The sequence below is a fragment of the Argiope bruennichi genome, chromosome 8, assembly GCF_947563725.1.
Source record: "Argiope bruennichi chromosome 8, qqArgBrue1.1, whole genome shotgun sequence".
Classification (NCBI taxonomy): domain Eukaryota; kingdom Metazoa; phylum Arthropoda; class Arachnida; order Araneae; family Araneidae; genus Argiope; species Argiope bruennichi.
This window is the reverse complement of record NC_079158.1, coordinates 54,695,648-54,716,350: the sequence shown is the minus strand read 5'-3', so window position 1 is coordinate 54,716,350 and position 20,703 is coordinate 54,695,648. Positions and strand designations below refer to the sequence as shown.

At 27.1% G+C, this 20,703-nt stretch overlaps 1 protein-coding gene across 5 annotated transcripts in view; it reads right to left on the bottom strand.

Annotated features, from left to right (window-relative positions):
- The window catches only part of LOC129981769 (paired box protein Pax-6-like), a 256,014-nt gene that overhangs the window by 63,335 nt on the left and 171,976 nt on the right, over positions 1-20,703 (bottom strand). For 4 of the 5 annotated variants that reach the window (XM_056092764.1, XM_056092763.1, XM_056092767.1 and 1 more), the window contains one exon: positions 18,317-18,998. In XM_056092764.1, coding sequence (XP_055948739.1) covers positions 18,317-18,548 — 232 coding nt within the window. In that variant the 5' untranslated portion in view covers positions 18,549-18,998. Of the gene's footprint in view, positions 1-18,316; positions 19,268-20,703 lie in introns of those variants that run through there. The other variant, XM_056092765.1, reaches the window with a different exon arrangement.

Below are 20,703 nucleotides of genomic sequence, written 5' to 3'. Positions count from 1 at the left end.
CCATAATATTATAAAGTGGATTGTAATATAAGATGTTAAGGCAATCACTGAAAATTGTTTTAGAAATTATTTTAACACAAAAAGATGATTTTGCAGATTCCAAAATTTTCAAAATAAAATATGATTACTCTTGATTTTCGTTAACACTATAATTACAATGCTCATGGTGTGATATTTTCAGCGATCAAAATAACTTTTTTAAAAAGTCAATTAATGGATAGAAAATCTTTAAAATATTTACAACGCCAATTACTCCTTTTTGAAGTATTTTTTAAAACTATGTTTGTTGGTAAGGGTTGAAAATGCATGTACGTCACAAATATGTTTATCAATAACACGTGATGAGCAATTCATATCATGCTTCAATCCACTTCATTATACTGCTTGAAATAATCATTTTTTAATTTAATTTTCTGGAAAATTTAGAAAAATAAAATCCTTTTCGTTTTTCTCTTCTTTTATAATTAAAATTATTTGTTTTATTTCATACATTCATCTAATTTTGTTAGGAAAATCCTGTCTATGAGTAAATCTAAACATAAAATTTTAACATTAATCGTTTTTAACTGAAGTGTTTTGTATAAATATTAAATATACGTTTAAAGTTAGATTTTCTATGTTGCCTTTAAAAAATTTTTGAATCATTATTTGTTGTTTAATATATAATTATTATTTTATCAGAAAAATTAATTCCATTTTATCAATCGATAATTTCCCAACATTATTATTGTCTATCACAACAATAATTGTAGCATCTGAAGGTATCTTGAATGATTTCTTGACAAAAAAAATATCCTAATCTTTAAAAAATTCCTCTTCAAATAATAATAATAACAACAGCAAAAACGATCCTTTCAGCGTTATATTTCTTCAATTATTAGATAATTTTCTTGATCGGAATTTTCTCTCCCGAAACCTGTTTCTCATGTTTTTGTTTAGAATTTTCTTATTGTTATTTTAAACATACAAATCATTTGCATGTTAAAATTTTTCTGTCATTAGCTGTTTATAAAAATTCTTTATGATCTTATCTAACATTCAATTGTTCTTTTCTATCTATCAAACCTATATCTTATGTAAAAAAAAAAAATCCAATTTATACATTTCTTTATAAGTCTGCTTAAAGGTGTTTTCTTTAGGCAACTGAGCAATTATATATACTTTCCTTTTATTTCCCAGAATATTACCCGCTCGATAATATTGCATGCTTTGAAATAGTTTAATTTATCTCAGCCAATTCAAAACTCAAAATTAAGATGCTTACAATAGACTATTAAATATAATCAAGCGTTTTGGAGTATGCTAGTTAATTTAACTAATCTTCCTCTCATCCACCAATTATTTTAATTTTGGAATATTTTTTTTCAACATTCATAAAATTTTAAGTATTAAAGTTTCAATAGTTACTTTATGACCTGGTCATCCTATCTTACAGGAAAATATAACTTCTGTACTTCATTAACACTGGCAAGGGAAAATGATCTTTCCCTAATTTTAAGAGAACTAAGAAAATACAAAATGCGAACTTTAGAAATACATTTGTATCAAAACAGAGAAAATGTAACTTTGAACAGGTATTAAAAATTTTAAATTATTTAAGACCGAGAACCAAATTACATTTTCATTAATACACTTTAGATATAAAAAGGGAATACAATAAATTAATAAAATTATTCTAAAATTCTTTTTACTGTAAAAAGAATCATTTTATTAAATACAAAATAAAGATGCTGTCCAGAAACTGATAAAATTTATTTATATCATAATAAAAAATTCTCAAATTATATTTATATAATTTGCTTTTTTTAAGTTAAGGGTTTAAAACAAATACGAAGAGAATACCACAATAGGTGTACACATATTTTAACATTATTGCGTTTATAGGAGGGAAAAATATAATTAAGCATTTAATTTTTAAACAAATATTTCGAAACTTTGAGTGGCAGCTTTATATAAAATCTTACAGTGCATAGAATTATCAATTCTGATTCCATTGTCTTTCCCCCCCCCCTTATACAAAAATTGCAGAGTTAAATAGTTTATCAGTTGATAGAATTCTTTATCGACTTCTGACCTAAGCATATTCAATTTACGTTAAAACACGTTGTTAGTTTAAGATTTAAGTTAAAAGAAAAAGATTAAAGAACAATCGATTTTATGTTAGTTTCCTCATACTCCTCCCCCCCCCCATATTTTACGAAGTTAACTAATTTAAATTCCTTTGGTAACCTAACAATATTTTTCCAGCAATTACTGAAAACTGCAAATAATAAATTCCAGATGATTACTTTCTAACCTTGTATAACATCTACAAAGAGGTATTGTATATCTAATAAACTCATTTCTATAAACTGTGCCATTTTGGATATATGTTTTTCAGAGCATTTAATTACAACAATTCTCAAGAAAAGATTAAATAATTTTTTTCTGAGGAAAGACTTATTTTTTATCATTATTTTGAAAATTTATTTTTGAAATTCTTGAAACAATCTTGAAAATTTTGCCGTGAGATTTACAGCTTTAAAAAATAAGAATGTATAAGAAAATATTGTTCTAATTAACGTAAAGGGAGTAAAACACGCAATAGCACAAATACTTTTTTGATTGATAAGTATTGTTTGATAGTATTGATATAGTATTTTTATATTGATTAGTATTATTATAGAAATTTAATTATATTTAGGAGCATTTAACTTTCAAAAACAATATTATCTACAAAAGAATCACAATGCACTCTCTAGTTAATTTTGATGCAATTTATCTATTTAAAATGCATAAAATTAAAGCTAATGGAATACAAAGAGATATCAATATAACAGAATAAAAACATTTTAAAAAATCAGTTATATCAGTTATTTAAATAATTTTATAATGATTTTAATCTCTAGCTTTTTGAAATCAAAATAACTGCTTAATATTTTTTTGTAATTGTTTATTCTATATTAATTTTAAACATAAAATTCCATGCTTCTAATTTCTTTTAAGATCTAAGCAATCCTGAATGAAACATTGAAGAGTTGCCGCATTTAAACCGTCGTCTCATCGGACCTTTATCGTAGTCTCAATTTCATTAATGATGCCAACAGCAAAAAAGGAAACACATATTATAGCGATGTATATGTAGAAAATGGAGTCATTTCTATGAATAAACATTACGCGGTTGTAGTTAGTGAAGGAATGTTAAATTATGAAATAAATATTTTAACAAAGGATTAATAGTTCTTAAGATACCTCAAAGCATCTAGGGAAAAAAAGTTATCGTATCATTAGAGAGGAAACTTATTTCAGTACAATTTAGTGAAAAAGACTTATCAAAATACTTTAAAGATTAAGATAAGATATATATATTTTTTTTGTGAAAAAAAAATTGGTCTGTGTTAGATTAATCTATAATACAGGTTAATGTTTATGGCTTCTATAGATGGATAGATGATGTAATTTCAGTAAATTATCATTTAACTTTTTTGAAATGTATCACTCAAAAATTAATTGCGTTGTTAAAAAAAATAATTAACCTACTCTAATTTTTATGAAAATTACTTCACTGTTACTGCATATCATTAAAAATTTTAATTGATAAATCCGTGTAAATTTTCCCTTTATATTAATTAAAATTATACATACTACATATTTTAGCAGAAGATATTTGAACTTTAAAAATTTAACACATTATTGTAATAAGAAATCTTGCTTTTCTTAATATTTCAAGTAAATATTTTCTAGCAAAAATATTTTATTTATTGCTAAATAGGACATATTAACTATCCTATATGTTTTAGCACCGGATTCAACAGTAAATTTTAAGTTGCCGAATTTATTATTTCAATTTGATTTCACTAATTAAGACAAAAATGATTTTCATTTATTTCATTTTTTCATTCATTTTCATGAGAAATAAATTTTGTCTTTACTTTGCTGGCCGTCCAATGGATGATCTTTTTTATACCTTTCTTGTGAAACATCGAAAGGCAATCTTGTCAGAATCACTATTATTTCTAGATAAATTGATTTTTAAAAATATCTGATAAATAAAATGTTAAATTTTTTATAAAAACAAATGTTGACATAATTAACAGTTTTAATATAGAAACGATGAGTTTTAATAGAGATTTGAAGAGATTATAAATAATAATTTACATCAAACGTTTAAGATAACTGAAAAAAAAACATTAATTGAGCATTATAAATACTTACAGTATAAATTGTGCCTTAATAAAATTTTCCATTATTAATTAACTGTTATAAATTATTTCGTATCCCAAAACTTCCTATTCTGTTTTGAATTTAAAAGCATATGCGCTTGATTTACATACATTACAGAAGGAGCCTCTATTCACTTGCTTTATAAAATAAAATTCTTATAGGATTGCTTTTCCTTTTTTAAAAATATCTTCTAAATATTTTTAGTAAATTTTTTCAACGAATCATTCTTTTCTTGTAAATTCAATGTTATTTCATTTTTATTATAGAAGATCAGTTTGATTTTTAAATAATGCACATATGTACATTAATTATCTATGAAAGAGTGAAGACATTTTAACAATAAAATATGATTAATACGTTTTGAAACTCTACCATAAGTTTCATAAACAGTGATTTTCATCGATTCTAATAAAACAGCATAGTATGAAAATGATATTGTCTTAGGTTTAATTCGTTTGCCTTTTCTCTGTCTAACTTGATTAAATCAGCCGCTACATTCTGTGTCAAATGATTCTTACAATACGCAACTTTCAAAAAGACTACCAATGTAGAAAAAATACGTTTTAATATACGTTTGAATTTCAATTAGCAATAAACTAAAAATATTCATATAATAATATTTGTATATTCATATGAGCCCTGTTAAAACATTTATTTTTATTATCTATAATACAGCTATTTTTTTGGTCAATATTATATAAAGAACAAATATTGTCTCACAAAAATTTGTTGAAAGCTAAATTTGAAAAATTAATTAAAATTAAAGAAAAAATACCACATGGAAATAGAATTAGTATTAAAATTGATATATCAAGAAGTTATTTTTCTTTTTAAGTTGCTAAGTGAAGTAAGAATGATTTTTGTGCGATAACTTATATTGATGTTAAAAAAACTAAATTTCGATTTGTTTATTTTGAAAAACCTTTTCTTAATAAACATCTAGTACTCAAAAAGTAACTAAATGCCTCAATCTGAAAGTATTATACTCAACGATATACTCTGTAAAGCGTTTTGAATGCTTCGTGCATTTCATGTATAGTACACCAGACTTGAGATATTATCGTTAAAATAAACTTATTTTAGAATCGAAAAGTATCGTTTATAGCAGTACTAAAGTATGGGTAGGTAGAGGAAAAAATATACAACCTAATGCAATATTTAAACACAGTAGTTGTAAAAAATTATGTAAGCATTAAAAAAATATAATTTAATGCAGTACTGAAATTTGGGTAGGTAAAAATATATAGTTTAATATACTATTTATTCAGCCGCGAGGTTATATATTTTTTAGTTTTAGAAACGAGAGAAATTTCTGTTTTAATTCACAAATTCATTCCGGAGTATCATATGAATTGAACTTTGTCAAAAAGAATTAGAAATACAAATATACTAATATAGCAGAAATACGTTATTAATACGTTATACGTTTTAAATTAATTCAGTTCTTGCATTAACTTAAAAAGATATGTTACTTATATATTTAAGCATATTACATTCAATACAACATAAAAATAAGTGACTTTGTTTCTAAACTTTTAGTTATATTTCAAATTCCAATTATTTTTTAATGATTTATATTTCCATATCATCTCAGTAAAAAAATATACTTGCTTGTTAATATTGGTATTTCCCCTTCTTGACCCTTTTGATTCATCAAATTCAAGGCAAAAAAAAAAAAAAAATCATAGACGAGTCAGCTTACGGCTGCCTAACTCGAGTTGATTTCTTAGAGAGATTTTATGAGGACTAAATTTTACTGAAATTACACAAAATATTTCCTTTACATTAATAAAAAAGTCACATCTGCGTATTTAACACATGACTGGAAAGATACAAAACAGGCCCGTGGAGATATGAAAAAATTCTACCTATCTCCATTGACTTATTTTATATTCCTTTGTCATACTTAAGATATACAGATGAAAGATAATTCTTAACATCTTTATTAAAGCTATATTAAACGCGATATGTATTCTGTCATAACGCGACGAGAAATTATGTTTATTTCTTTTTGTAAAAATTACCATCATTCGGCGAAAATTCTCCGCTATCAGATGGTATATATAAAAAGGCTTTTACGATTTTCGGATGCTAATGAATTCTTTTACATTCCATCTCTCAAGAACTGTACAGGTTTTGGGCATTGCAAAGCAGTAATCTGCTGAACTGTAAGATTGTTTCTGGAATTAAGTGCGTGCATGCGAAGAGCTAGAATATCAATTTTCGAAGTAGTGAAGTTGAAACAAGAGATAAGACGCAGGAAGTCTAATTATCTCACTAGCGCGAAGATGATTAAAATACATAGTTTTATGGCTTTTATTTAAGAAACGTAAATCCATTATATAAGTTTAATTTTATAAAAACATATAAAGCGATTATATAAGAGAAACAATTGCTAAATAACAAATGAGTGTGCCACTTTTAAAATATTAAGTCATTTAAAGGAGATAATTTAAAATTTTAATGGATCTAGTTAGGTTTTATTAAGAATAAATAATTTGTAGTTTAAATTCTTAGTTGAAAGAAAATAATTGAGGAAAGAGAATCATAATCATAATTTCACATTTTCTAAATGTGAATTAATATTCTATAAAATATGAGTTTTTCGTAGAAAAGGCATATCATTATAACTTCTTATAGAAATTATTTAATAGGCCACGATACATATACCGTTACAACGTGACGAGAAATGGTATGCTTCTTTTCATAAAATTTATCATCTTTTGGAAAAAATTCTTCATAATAGTATAAAAAAGCTTTTTTTACGATTTTCAGATACTAATAATTTTTTTTACATTCTATTTGGTTACAACTGTACAGATATTAGGTACAACGAAACAGACGTACTGTAATACTATTTCTAAAATCAAGGCTTTCGATGGAACCCCCCCCCCCCAAGGTTAGCAATTTTCAAAGTGGTTAAGTTGAACATCTATAACACCTAAGAAGAATCATTCCCCAAGCGAAAATGAAAATAATACGATTGTATAATTTTAAAGCTTTTTTTATTCTATAAAAAATATAACTTGATTATATAAGATAATATTTTTGAATAAAAAGCCTGTCATATTTTTAACCTTAAATCATTTGATAATTTTAATTTTCCGTGAGTCTAGCCTGCCTCTCTGCAGCAATTTTGAAATACTTTTCATAGATATGAAGTAAATCATCACAATACTTTGAAAATAAAGATTGCAATGATTGAACTTGGCGAGTTATTTGATAAACTAAAAAACGCTCACCATCCATACTTATTAAATAACTTAATTGAATGAACTCATTAAAAGCAGTATCTAATAGTCTTTTCTGAAAAAATATACATACAGAATTTCCTAAATAAATTGAATTTGAAACTGAAATCGAAGCTAAAATAATTTTTCAGGTGAAATATTAAAAATAAAAACATTAGTTATTATATCATCGACATATTTAATTGTTGTAGTTCGTTTTTATAATGAGGTTTTACTAAAAAAATGTCAATTAACAATATGATTTTTAAATACTAGTCGAAAAAATGAAATCGAGGAAAGTAAATCGTTATATTGAATAATGATATATTTTTATTGACGAGAAATAAAATTTTATCAAAAATAAGAAATCTTTCATAATATAAACTTTTCTTTAAACTTACACTTCCAAATTTATTCATTCTCCTAGTTAAATGACAAAATTTATTTGGAACATTTATTTCTATTCCAAACCATATACGAAAAGAAATGAATCCGATATGCGGAAACCTTTCATTTTAACGTATTTATGTCAAAAATAATGTTTTATATTAAGAGAGCTATTATTCCTATCAATTAACTGGTGCTTTGGTATTAATTGAAGGTCTAAGTATCAAATTTCCTTGATTTGATGCAGGAATTAGACAATTCATTGTATTTGAAGGGACAGTGATTATTTTAATCTTGAAAAAATATTAGAGTTGTGCTACAATAACGTGTAGTTTCAGTCGAATGGGCGATGAAACTCTATTTTATGATTTTCAAATTGTTAGAGAAATTTTTAAAATTCTCGTTTTGCAAAAAGGATATTTATTGTTATTTTATTTCTGAAGTTTTTAGATCAATATCGGAAAAACTCCAGAATTTGATCTAAACAGTTTTGTTCAAATAATTTGTTCTATAAGAAGAAAAAATTCGATGCAATACTTTTATATATTTTAAGCAGAAAATTCGATGCAATTCTTTTATCTATTATAAGAATATACAGAAGAAATTCAGGATATTTTGTTTTGATTAAATAAATATTAAATGCCTGTATGACAATTATTTAAATTAAATTTTATTTCGGAAGCGTCATTCACATCATCCCAGCAGAGGTGACTCGTGATTTAAAATTAGGAATGATGTAACTGGAAATTAGGAATGATGTAAAATGGAAATGATGTAACTTTTCTTTACTATAAAATTTCAGCGAATAATTGTAATTAAATTCATTAGATATTATATGTAAAGATTCCGGAAATTTATTTAAAAATGTGTTGTTTTTATTTTGTTTCAAGTACGAAAAATCTCTAACCTTACTTCAATGTTAATGATAAAATGTAATTTGAGAAATGTATATTTTGTGTTTTGTATTCTTCAGATCTTTTAATTCTATCCTAATTTACAAACCTTTCAGAAAAAAAATATTGAAAAATATTTTTCTCCATTTGATATAATCGGGAACATTGTGAAAACACTTTTCTTTTATATAAGCTATACTAATTTCTGTTTCTATAAATGTTAATAATTCATATGTTTATACTATATCTATACATCGAATGAAGCAAATTTTGAAAGTTATAGAGTACAGATTAAGTTCTATAACAAAAAATTCTAAATGAACCTAACAATGATAAAGATCAACGGAATTTCTTGACAAATAGAACTGCAGTGCAATAACAGCTCGGAGTTCGCATATATTTTAGTAAACGACTTTGTGAAAAATACAGTGTTTCAAGGAAACTCCATTCTCCTAAGAGCATCTCGAAAAATCATTTAAGGTAGATTTTATAGAAAAAAAAAAGAAAATTAATTAATTTTTCTGATAATTTTAAATATTTCACGAATCATTAGATAAAATTAATGCACCCATAAAAGATGCTGCATTTTGCAGCCGTCCTTAAAGATATTAAGATATTAATGTCTTTATGGACATTAATATCATCATGTCCTTCGTCTTAAGATAATAATAGAAGTTATGAGGCGTTATTTCTCATTTTGGATGAGGATTTCTTCATTCGTTTTCTTCATTTATTCGATTCCCTTTCTGTAACAAAAATATTCCCCATCGGGAAGAAAATAATTGTTTACACTTGCCCCAAGTGTGCTTCACTTGCCTGTTTTGATTAATTAGTGATAAATAAAAAAGAAATTTAAATAAATTGATTAGTAAATTCAGCAGGGCAGGAAATGTCAAATCTGTCAGTTTCATTTTGGGTGGTAAATGTTGACAAGAAATGTTTCCTAAAATTTTAATTAAAAATTAAGCGAAATTTTAGCATTTTTCTTTAAATAACTTCGCGAGACGACACACAACTTTAAAACAGTGAAAAATAGTTTTCATGTGATATCGGAGCTTTTTCCAATTTAAATTCGATTAAATTATTTCCAATTAAAATCTTAAAAATATTTTTTAATATATTTTGCACAGATATTTTTCAATATTTTTCCTTCTTAGTTTAAAAGGCATGTATTCCGATAATATTATATATACGTTTGTTGTTGTTGTTGTTGTGTTCCTTGTCAATGATGTATAATCCAGAGAAAAGTTTGAAAAAAAGAAAACAATATTATAAAGACAGGCTATTCAAGTCTAAAAAATCCCCTTAAAGTATTTCATACAGAAGATATGAATTTCTTTAAAATTTTTCAAATATATTTCTCATTTAAATTATTCCAAAATGTTAAGTTTTTCGAACGCTGAAAAATTAAAATGATTTTACTGCTATTATTTATATTAACATGAATATTTACCATATTTACATCACAAATATAGAGATCCCATTTCCAGAGCAATTATTTCCCAAGACACAGCCATATAAATAACACTATCTTCATTAAAAATGAAATCAAATCACTAAAAGCCTACCTTACAAAAGTTAACTTATATTTGGATAAAGTTGTTCTAGACGACAAAACTACATATATTACATTAGAACTCATAATAAACAAGTTAGATTGACATTGATTCATTTTTATTGTCTATCACCTCCGAGCTCGAGGGCTAAGCAGCCATGACTAATTACTAATCTTGTGTCTCGCGCAATAAATTAATTATTTTGCCCGAGGAGGATGTGCGATGGATATTCCTACCTATTGAAGATGCACTCGGTAAACGCAATGCATGAGTTGATATAGGTATACGTGGAAGTGAAATTAATGTTCTCGCTTTTTGATTAAAAAGGAATGTGATAAAGTGAAGTGGTTCCCTTCTCTTTTTTAATTAGATTCAAAAATTGTATTCTATTAAAAGAAATGGGGAACATAGTTATTGCACTTTAATGAAAATTATTGAAGAAAGACTTTTAATTTTGAAAATATAATTTCACTTTCAAAATTGTTCCTTTAATTCTTAATTAATTTTTTTTAAATTTGTCTCTTGTATTTTATTTATTACTTCAAACTAAAAGGAAGACAATACTTTTCTTCCATTAATATTTTGTTTATAAAATTAAATTTTAAATTTTTTTTAAAGAAATTTGCTATCAGAATTAAATTGTTTGCCATAACAGTGACTTTTTATTGAATGTTACTTTGACAGTCGTCAGATTAAAAAACCCTAGAAATTTAATATTTGTCATTTAAGGCGAATTTCAAATCCAAGAAACACCAGCATCAGTTTTAGTAAAAACAATTACGAAATTTTACTGTAAATATCACCATTGGTATTCTAGTTCATTAAAAAAATCATTGTCCCAACGTCACTGGAAAAGTTTTAGCAATCCAAAATGAGTATGGAATGATATAAGATAAATAAAGCCAAAATTAATCACAAAATAAAATTTATTTTCAATTTAATTATTAATTTAGTTTAATTATCAACCTCTTTGAGTTGGAAAATGTAAAAATTCTGCTTCAACACTCCATACGATTTCTATGGCTTTGATAAAACAGATTTAATTATATAAATTATATTACATTATTACAGAGTTGAATTATACTATCATTGATTTTGGATATAAATAATAATACGAGCTGTTACAAAATTAATTATTCAGATCTAATTGTAATCTTTGCATCCAAATTGTGATTAAAAATAATATTACTGTTGAGGAACCAACGATTGTTTCAGGCACTTTGAATCATTCATTCTCATAAGCGATATCGGTGGATATCAAGTTGTACTATAGCAAAATTTGTGTACCAAATCAGAGTAAAGAATCGATTTTTGACTTCTTATTTGAAGCAAATATTTATTATGAAAGACAGAGAATATGCTGTAAAGTAGACAGGAAGTAGAAAATTAACGCAAAGTGATAGACATTACTTTTTAATAATGTCTACCGCTTTGCGTTAATTTTAAAAAAAGAAATTCAATTGGCGCATTGTTATTTAAGAATACGAAGCAATACATCGACACAAAAATATTCTAGCCCCAATTTTCTTCCTTTGTTCAAATCCTTTGAAGGTAAATAATAGATGACGTTTAAATTTTGCAAATTAAATATGTAACTATATTGTCGTTTTAAATCACTCAACCAACTGAATATTTGCTTATGATTTTCTCGGGAAATTATGTCTTTAAAAATAGTTTTCTATAATGGGGAGGCTGAAATATAAAAGATGATGGTGCATTTTAAATTGACAGCACTTGCTATCAAATTATTTTAAAAATTAGATAGTAGTTACCAGAGCATTATTTTAATGCAATGTTTAAAAATTCATTAGCTATTATAATAAATTTCTTAACAAACAAGGGTTCTAATGTTTCAAAAAATAATTTCTCTTTCGAGTATGAATTAAATGTTTAAAAAATACAAAAATTACTTCCTTTTCATGCATATGCGTTGTTTTTAATTAGCATTAGCGCTAGAAAACGCTACTGATATAATATTATTTTTCAAAACTTATCCAAAGTTGTCAAAGTTATCTTATCCAAACTTGTCCAAGTTTATCTAAACTTGAAATTTTTAATTATCATTCGCGACTCACATGAGGTTTACGTAATTTATTTTTGGAATGAATATTATAAAATCTAATACAGCAAATCAATCGAGAAAATTCTGCATTAATTTTCCAAAACTATGTATAAAGTTGCCGCCTTAGTTTAAATCATTAATAAAATGAATAAATAATATAGGTTCGAGAATATTTTCACTGATAATTTATTAATCATTTTTTCATCTAGATCTATATGCACTTGCAAGCGAATTCCGGGAGAAAATAATCTAAGAAACATTCACTCAATTTATTTCTATGTCATACATATATATATCATTCGATTGATGAGATAAGATGCAGAAGTTTTAAATAAGGTTTCCTTGGTGTCATGCCGATAGGAAAATGAAAACTGTTCACCAATCATTAGCTATTAATAATTGGTGAACAGTACAACTTTCTTTTCTTTCTATGTTAACTTATATGTTTATTAGGCATTTATAATCACTACTTGTAAGAAATTTATAAATATAGCCCTGGTTTTTAGTCTTAAGATGTTTGTTTTCATAAGCGTAATAGAATCTTGCCAAATTATTGTTTTTATTTATTGAAAATTCCCATGTTTTGATAAATTAAATAATTAGAATCCTACTGCAGATAGGAATTTTAGTCAATGTTTGTCACAATGTTTAAACCAATCATATCGTTTATACAAATGCAAGCTGTCAGAAGTTGAAAACAACGTTTTTCAACAACGCCCTTTAGTGATGTCTCCAAAAAGGGTCCGTATGATTGCAAACTTGAATTTCTTTTACAAACTAAAGACACGAAAATTGCAATAAATTGAAAACGCAGTATCTACTATTTATTTCTTTAGCTAAGTATCAAATAAGTTTCATGCACACACAAATCTGCATTTGTATCGAAAATATTTATTGTTATGACTGTTCGCATGAGTGACTGAGTTTATCAACTGAGCTTACATTGATTTAAATCGGTATGATTCAATGCATCACTGTCAGAACAAATACTATTTTCTTTGTGCAAGCCAAACAGGCTTTTTTAAGTTTTAAAAACAGATTTTCGGAAACGAGATACGAGATATATTTTTAAAATGTCCATTGTAAGTGAATAAGGAAAATTTCTATTATTCCTAGTGGATTATCACTCCTATCAATCAAAATACTTGTTTAAACTGTGAAAAAAAAAGGAATCCCATCTTTGAATAAGACTTTTTAAAACAAAATAGAAATTAAAACAAAATTTCTTTCCTGAAACTATGAACCTTTGTCTTGTATTTTATATTTTTAGCTACAACAAAATATTTTCTTAGATGTGAATTAAATCGGAAAATCTTCCGAAAACATAAGCCGCTGTGGTTGAATTGATAAATTAAAGGCTGTAAAATCATTCGCAAGTAAAAAATTATGTCATATGTTTCAAGTATTATTTTAAAATTCCAATCGAAACTAAAGTTATTTGAACAGGTGAAAAGCATTTAACATGTATAATACTAAATAAAAAAAAAGCAGAATCTAATAGTTTATTTGATATAGTATTTGATATTTGCTGTAGTATGCATATAAAAAAAATTCTCAAATTAATTTCATTTGGAGCTAAAATTGTTTGAGCCAACTTCACCATTTTAACTGTATTAATACTTAAATTAGTTGTGAATCCCATAAAAAAACGACTTAAAATAATAATAAGAAGAAAAAAAGACATTAAAGGCATGAAAAGTAAAATTGGATAAAAGTCAACTGGTGAGACCATAATAAAGATATAAAAACTTTATTTAAAAAAGGAAATAAATTAGTTAGTACAAATATAATAAAAATATTTCTCTATTCCATTATTAGCAGTGACCAATTATTATAAAAAAATGGAATAACAATTAAAATTTATTTGTAAATCTGGAATCGCCTATTGAAAAGCGGATGAGGTTGATTGTGATAGATAATGAATTATAAACACACATGAGGATGTCATATAACATTTATGTAAGATTTCTATATTGCTTATTCTTTCAATTACTAGCTTAAAAGTAATTTTGATCAATATTAAAAACAAAGCAGGTGATATATCGCAAAGAAAAAAAGTTTATCACATTGACGAGCTTGTACAGGTTTTGTTTTCATTTAGCCTTGCATCATTAAGCAACCATCTTTTTATTTTAGAACTCCTTAGGAAACCTGAATAAGCTGACTTAAGCATTTAGTTTTTATTACAAGTTGCCATAAAAACGAAAGTTAAATCGTCGTAAAGATAAGTTTCTAACTGGTGTTAAAATATGAAATGTAATATTTAGGCTACCCATTAATATTTGTTTTAGTGCAGATAGCAATATGTTTTCATTTCAAATATTATTTATTTACAACCTAATTAAAAGAAATTACTTATTTAGTACTTAGTTTGAGTTATTTATTTACTACATAAGAACATTAAAAGATTATTTTAAAATTTCGCCTTTTCAATCAATTTACCGAATTTGGCTAGATTTTTTTTTTTTTTTTTTTTTTTGTATACATTAGCTGAGGAGATTAAATTATAGTTTATTTTCAATATGATAATGTTCATACACTAAATATTGAAATTTCGTGACGCATGATGTATTACGGGAGTGAAAAAATAGTTCAAAAGGTCTATTGCCAGATCTTTGAACGTGTAGCTACTCGGTTATAAAGTCAAAGCCGAATTACTTTTTCGGTTCGTAATCACTTTTTCGATAGTAAGTTCTCGTAAAAAAAGAATCTATCAAAATTTTAATTAGGTTTATAATTAAAAATTATGCTAAATGTAATCGTATATTAACATTGGAAAACACCGATTACCCCAAAATATGTCTACGCCACTTTAAAATAAGGGAAAAAACTAGCTACTTTATTTAAAACTAGCAAATTTATTTACATATAATTTTCTCTCCAGTTTTAATAAATTTTAAAATATTTTTAAGTAAATTTTATTGCAATATTTGTTATTGAATTTATAAATACGCCCATTGTTACGGTATTAAATATATTTTTCTTGGCTATGTACTATCATTGCTGTAATTGGAAGTAAATTTGAAAATTATTATAAAGACATATAATTCTATGATGTTTGAATTTCCTTAAAGAATTATTTTTTTTTGACACGATTCTGCTGAAGTATTTTTTTAAGGTATAATTTTTTTAAAACTAAAAAAAATGAAATTTCTGAATTTCTTCAAAGAACAGCAAAAAAAAAAAAAAAAAAAAAAAAAAATGTTGCGGAAAAAAAAAAGTAAAGAGAATTTTTTAATTTATAAACGAATAAGATCATCATTTTTTACTGAATTTTAATAAAATTGTAAGATAGTTTATGCATTAACGAAAAATTAATGAGTATGTGTTTTTGAGAAATTAAAATGAGTTTAAAATGAGTAAATGAGTTTGAATTTCAATTCAACTATGTTATAACTTTAAAAGTTACACCATATGGCCACACTTGATTTCCCCAAATGGAAAAAGAAATTAATGAAATTACACTAATTTAAAAAAATTAGGCCATGTAGCTAACCAAAGTTGAGAATCCCCGCTTTGCAGGATTCTTAATTTATGGGGTACATCATCTAAGGGTGGGTGGAAAAGACTAAAAAGTGTGGGGGGGATGTACAAAATGTTTCAAAACATTTTTTAGTGAAACTTAGATAAAAGTTTCATTTAACTCATACAAAATAGAGGGTCACAATTAAAAATAATTAATTTTATGCAGGTGATGATAAAACCATTTTGACTTTAATTATTCAAAATTCTAGAATTAATGGAAGGAAGAACTGTGATTAAAACTCATTTTTAAAATTGTAACCTAAAGAGACATTGTAAACAATTATATTAAGAGATTTTATACAGCTCTTTTATGTCTTCGAAGTTCTATTTATAGAATGGAAATCAATGCTTATTTAGTCAGTTCTAAACAACTGGCGAGGTTTATGTATCGTAGGTATCAACCTTGTACACAAGATAAGGAAAATGTCATTTAACATTTACGTTGCGCAATAAAAAGAAAGATATTGGAATACAAATTAATTATCTAAAGGAAACTGAGAACAACTGCTATATTGGCATTTAATTACCAGTTTGTTTTAATTTAATTACATCATCATCATAAGTTTCCGTTCGAAGGATGAGAAAGCGCTGATGACCTGATTTTTGCTCAATGAGACCGAACAGGAGTTTTAACAGGTTTTACTTGTTGCAAATTGTAACAGTTATGGGACATTTATGCTAAGCAAGGTTACATATATTTCAAACACCTATTCACAAGCTTGTGACGATCTGACACATCAAATTCGCTTATGAAGTATCTCGCACTGGCCAACATGAACAACAAAGTGAAAAGCTCAGATATTATGACACGTGATATACAAATGAAATAGACATAAAACTTTCGATGAAAAAATGGGCTTCTATCATCTATTTAAGAAGTATCATTTAGTTCTACATGTAAAGTAAATCATAAAGTAAATCAATCTAAAGAAAATCATTCTCCAAAATTTATTTGTTTTGATATATGCGTTTAATTTGTAGCGAAATATAAGTATAAAACTGAGAATTTATTGTCTGTTCTGGTGACGAATTAATAGCAGCCTAGAGTAATAAATTTTTCAAAGAAATGGAGTTCTTGAAATAATATATGACAATTAATTAAACTGAAATTCATTCACAATTAGTATTTCTTCAAACTTATCAAGAAATTAGTACTTTTGTTGAGTTAAAATGCTAAATAAATCTTCCAAAATGCAGGTTAACACGAACAACATAATGAAACTATTTCATTTTTTTTGCTACATTTCTTTTGCAAAAATAAATAAATAAATAAAACTAAAGATATTCAGACTATATCTACATTAATAGGCAGAATATTCTTTTTTAGTTAATCAGCTATTTTAATTTGCACTGGATAGTGTAGTTGATAAAAAAAACCGTCTCCAAAAAACACATAAAAAAGAGCTACATTCATATTAGTATTAAATTACATATATCTGCCAATAATATATCATTCGAGAGATGACAATAATGATTCGATTTGTTTGTTGGAACAATGTTTACTCTTTACTGATTTGATACATTATTTTGACATTACGCTTTTATAATTCAAATCCTGTTTTATTAATATAAATTTACAAACCATTATTAGATGGGTATCTTTAATATTACTACTTGTAGGGTACGCATATTATGACTTCAGTCTTCATATCGCTATAGAATGTAAAAAAGAAACTCATAATCCGGATAATAATTCGCAATTTTAGGATTATAATAGAAACTAGGGCCTTTTGGACTAGAAAGCATTACTAACGTGTTATTGTTCCAGGTAATTATACAATTTAGTTGATATGGAATTCTTCACTGAACTGCAGATATTACGAATTCTATGGTTATGAAACCACTAAGACCATTTATAAATAATAATTAACAAGCAGAAGTCAGAAACTCATCTTATTTTGAAGTATTTCATCAACATTTTCCAAATAAGTACAATGGACTAAAATACCGCTTGTCTATTGTTAATTAACGCTTCATTTACACGTTCATTTTCCAGTAGTGAGTTTTTGAAATGCACTTTTTTTTTCTTGGGCTGATAGAATATCAGTTGTTGCTAGTGAAGACACCTGAAAACCTTTGCTCTGATGTGGATACAGAAACTGATATGAACGATTGAAAATATTGGCAAGAAAAATTAATTTCACTCATAAAAATGGACACTTATTAGAAAAAAAAAAACTTTATTGACAACTAACAAAAATAAAAAGAAAAAAAAGTAATCAAAATTGAAAAGTTTTAACTTTTTTTTAACCAAATAAAAGCATTTAAGTGGATTGATTAACGTTTCATTAGATTAATTTACATTTTTATTTACGAGCATATTTCGGTTTGAGAAAAAATAATTTGACATATAGATGAGCTCAAGAATGGGAAAACATTTTACATACTTCGTTCTAACTTAAGTAAAAAGAAAAGCATGATTAGAAAAACTAATTTTTCCAAATAAAATTGTTCACTTACCGGGAAGAAGACCCGTCGTGAAGGCAGGCGGCTCTACGGAGACCCCGGCCGAGGGTGCCGACGAGGTAAGGCCGGTGGTTGGCGGTGGCCTGTGCGGAGAGGTTGCGGTAGGAGCGGGAAAGTGCACCATGCCGGTCAGCGGTGGCGACACGGGAGAGGACGGATGATAGAGCGGCCGCAGGGGGGCCGGCGGCGGGGGTGTGCTGGGCCGCTTGGGGACGCTTAAGTCCATGAACGCGCGACGAAGTGAGCAGAGAGATGACTGGAACAACTGTCCGCATGGGTCAGACCCGACACAGCGTTAGACGGATGGCTTCATAGAGACAGCTCTGAAGGGTTGTCTTGTCCAACGTTAATTGGTCACAGAAGCAATTCGATTGATTCACAAGTTCCTGGAACTTAGACCTGGATATCGATCTCAGGTGCAGCCACAAGTAGACGATGTGCAGAAGAACAAATAATTTGGGTGATGATGCGCAAAAACGATCGTCAGAATCCTTTAGCAAGCAGAAGATGTCAGGCGTGTGCTCCAAGAGATATCTTCCAATTGAAATTTCTTCACAAAATCAACACGGCTGCCGGTTTGGAAGGATGGCAGCTAGAGAGACTGATGATGATGATGATGAGTCATTCCACGAACAACCACTGCAGATCCAGACTCTTTCTTCGCTGAGAACGTGCACTGGAAAACAAACAACACAGAGCTTCATTGAGCATCAGTCACATAACATCACGAAATCAACAATCATCACCTAATTCGATCTTTCGCGCTTTCGTGAGCATGCAGCAATAATCCAACAACAACAAGAGAGAGCGGAGAGCGCTGCGCAATGTTCTTCCCCACCTCGGAGTCAATTAAGAAATGATACTCGAATACGAGGTTTGGTTGTTAACAGCTTCCGACGAGCAATTAAAGCCGGTTGTGTGTGAGCGCGCGGGGAGAGGGAGAGAAAAGAGCTTCTCACACACTCTGCGGACTTTACCTTGAATGAGGAGTGCTCTCCAAAAGGCTGCCCTCCATCGAGTGAGAAGACGGACTGGACAGGAGACGCTTCGATGCACTTTGAGGGAGAAAGCTGGCGTGGAGAAAACAAAGTAAAAAAAAAGTGAAGAAGGATGGATGATGAAGTCGGGGGAAAGGTGCAAACTCTGGATCATCATCAGGAATACAGAAACACAAGGGACGGGTGAGGAAGACCCATTTAAAATATGTCTTGTGGGCGAGTTTCTTCAGCTGGTGCTGATTACTCACACTAAAAGGGGTGCTTATCGGTGGCTACTGAGTGGAAAGTGTATTGGTGACTTTTAAGGATATTTGTGCCTTCTTGATTGCGCAACTTCATACATCGTAAATGGTCTTTTTTTAGTCTTGAGATTTTTTTAAACCAGGCAAGAAAGCGAATGTTATCATTTGAGAATCGCAAATCTAGGAATGACATTGCTTTTAAATTATCTGTTTATTAATAATGAAAGAGCATGGAATGTCACACGGTATTCAATTTTAGCTAATTGATAATGAAAAGATTATTTTGTTTCATTTCAAAATCATATTTAAAAAAAAATACCCAATAGCTAATAATTTTTGGTGAAGAACATTACACTTTCATGTCCAAAAAAGGAAGAATTATCAATAATAAATAAGAAATATATTTTATTGTTTGATATAATATAAGAATATAAACAAATTTATTAAAATATTAACAACATAATTAGTAACATCAAATATTTATAAATACACTGACACAACAATTTGCGAAAATTTTTGGCATCACATAAAATTAATATCCACGTTTTATATCTACATATATTTATATCTATATATTCCTTAGATAATATAACTCACCTTGAATAAAAATGAATTGATAAAAGAAAATGGAATACATTATTTAAAAATAAGATTTTGATAAATGGATATAATAAAACAAATTCTACTCTGTTAATATTATTTAATATTTATAATTAGAAAGCTAATTTTTTCCCCCTAAAATGTTTTGAAATTATTGAATTTAATGATCTGATGAATTTTTCTAAGCTCCATATTAATTTTTGTCTCTTTATTTAATAAAACAATTCAATTAATTTATGCTTCAATCAGTAATATTTAATCATCGTATATTACAAAACTGGTACCATTAATATTTCTTTGTTAGGATAAATACATAAATGTGTAAAATAAATAAACATGTATTTTCACTTACTACATTTGGATAATTAGCACTATACGCTTCAACAAACTACTTAATAATAAGAGAAAAAAATAATACTTATAAGATACTGTGTATATGTTTAATAAGGAAAGGAAACGAGCATAAATCTTCGAAATATAATTAATTTATGCACAGAAATTCTTTAATTTATGTATAAGAATTCTTTTAAAAAAATCTTGT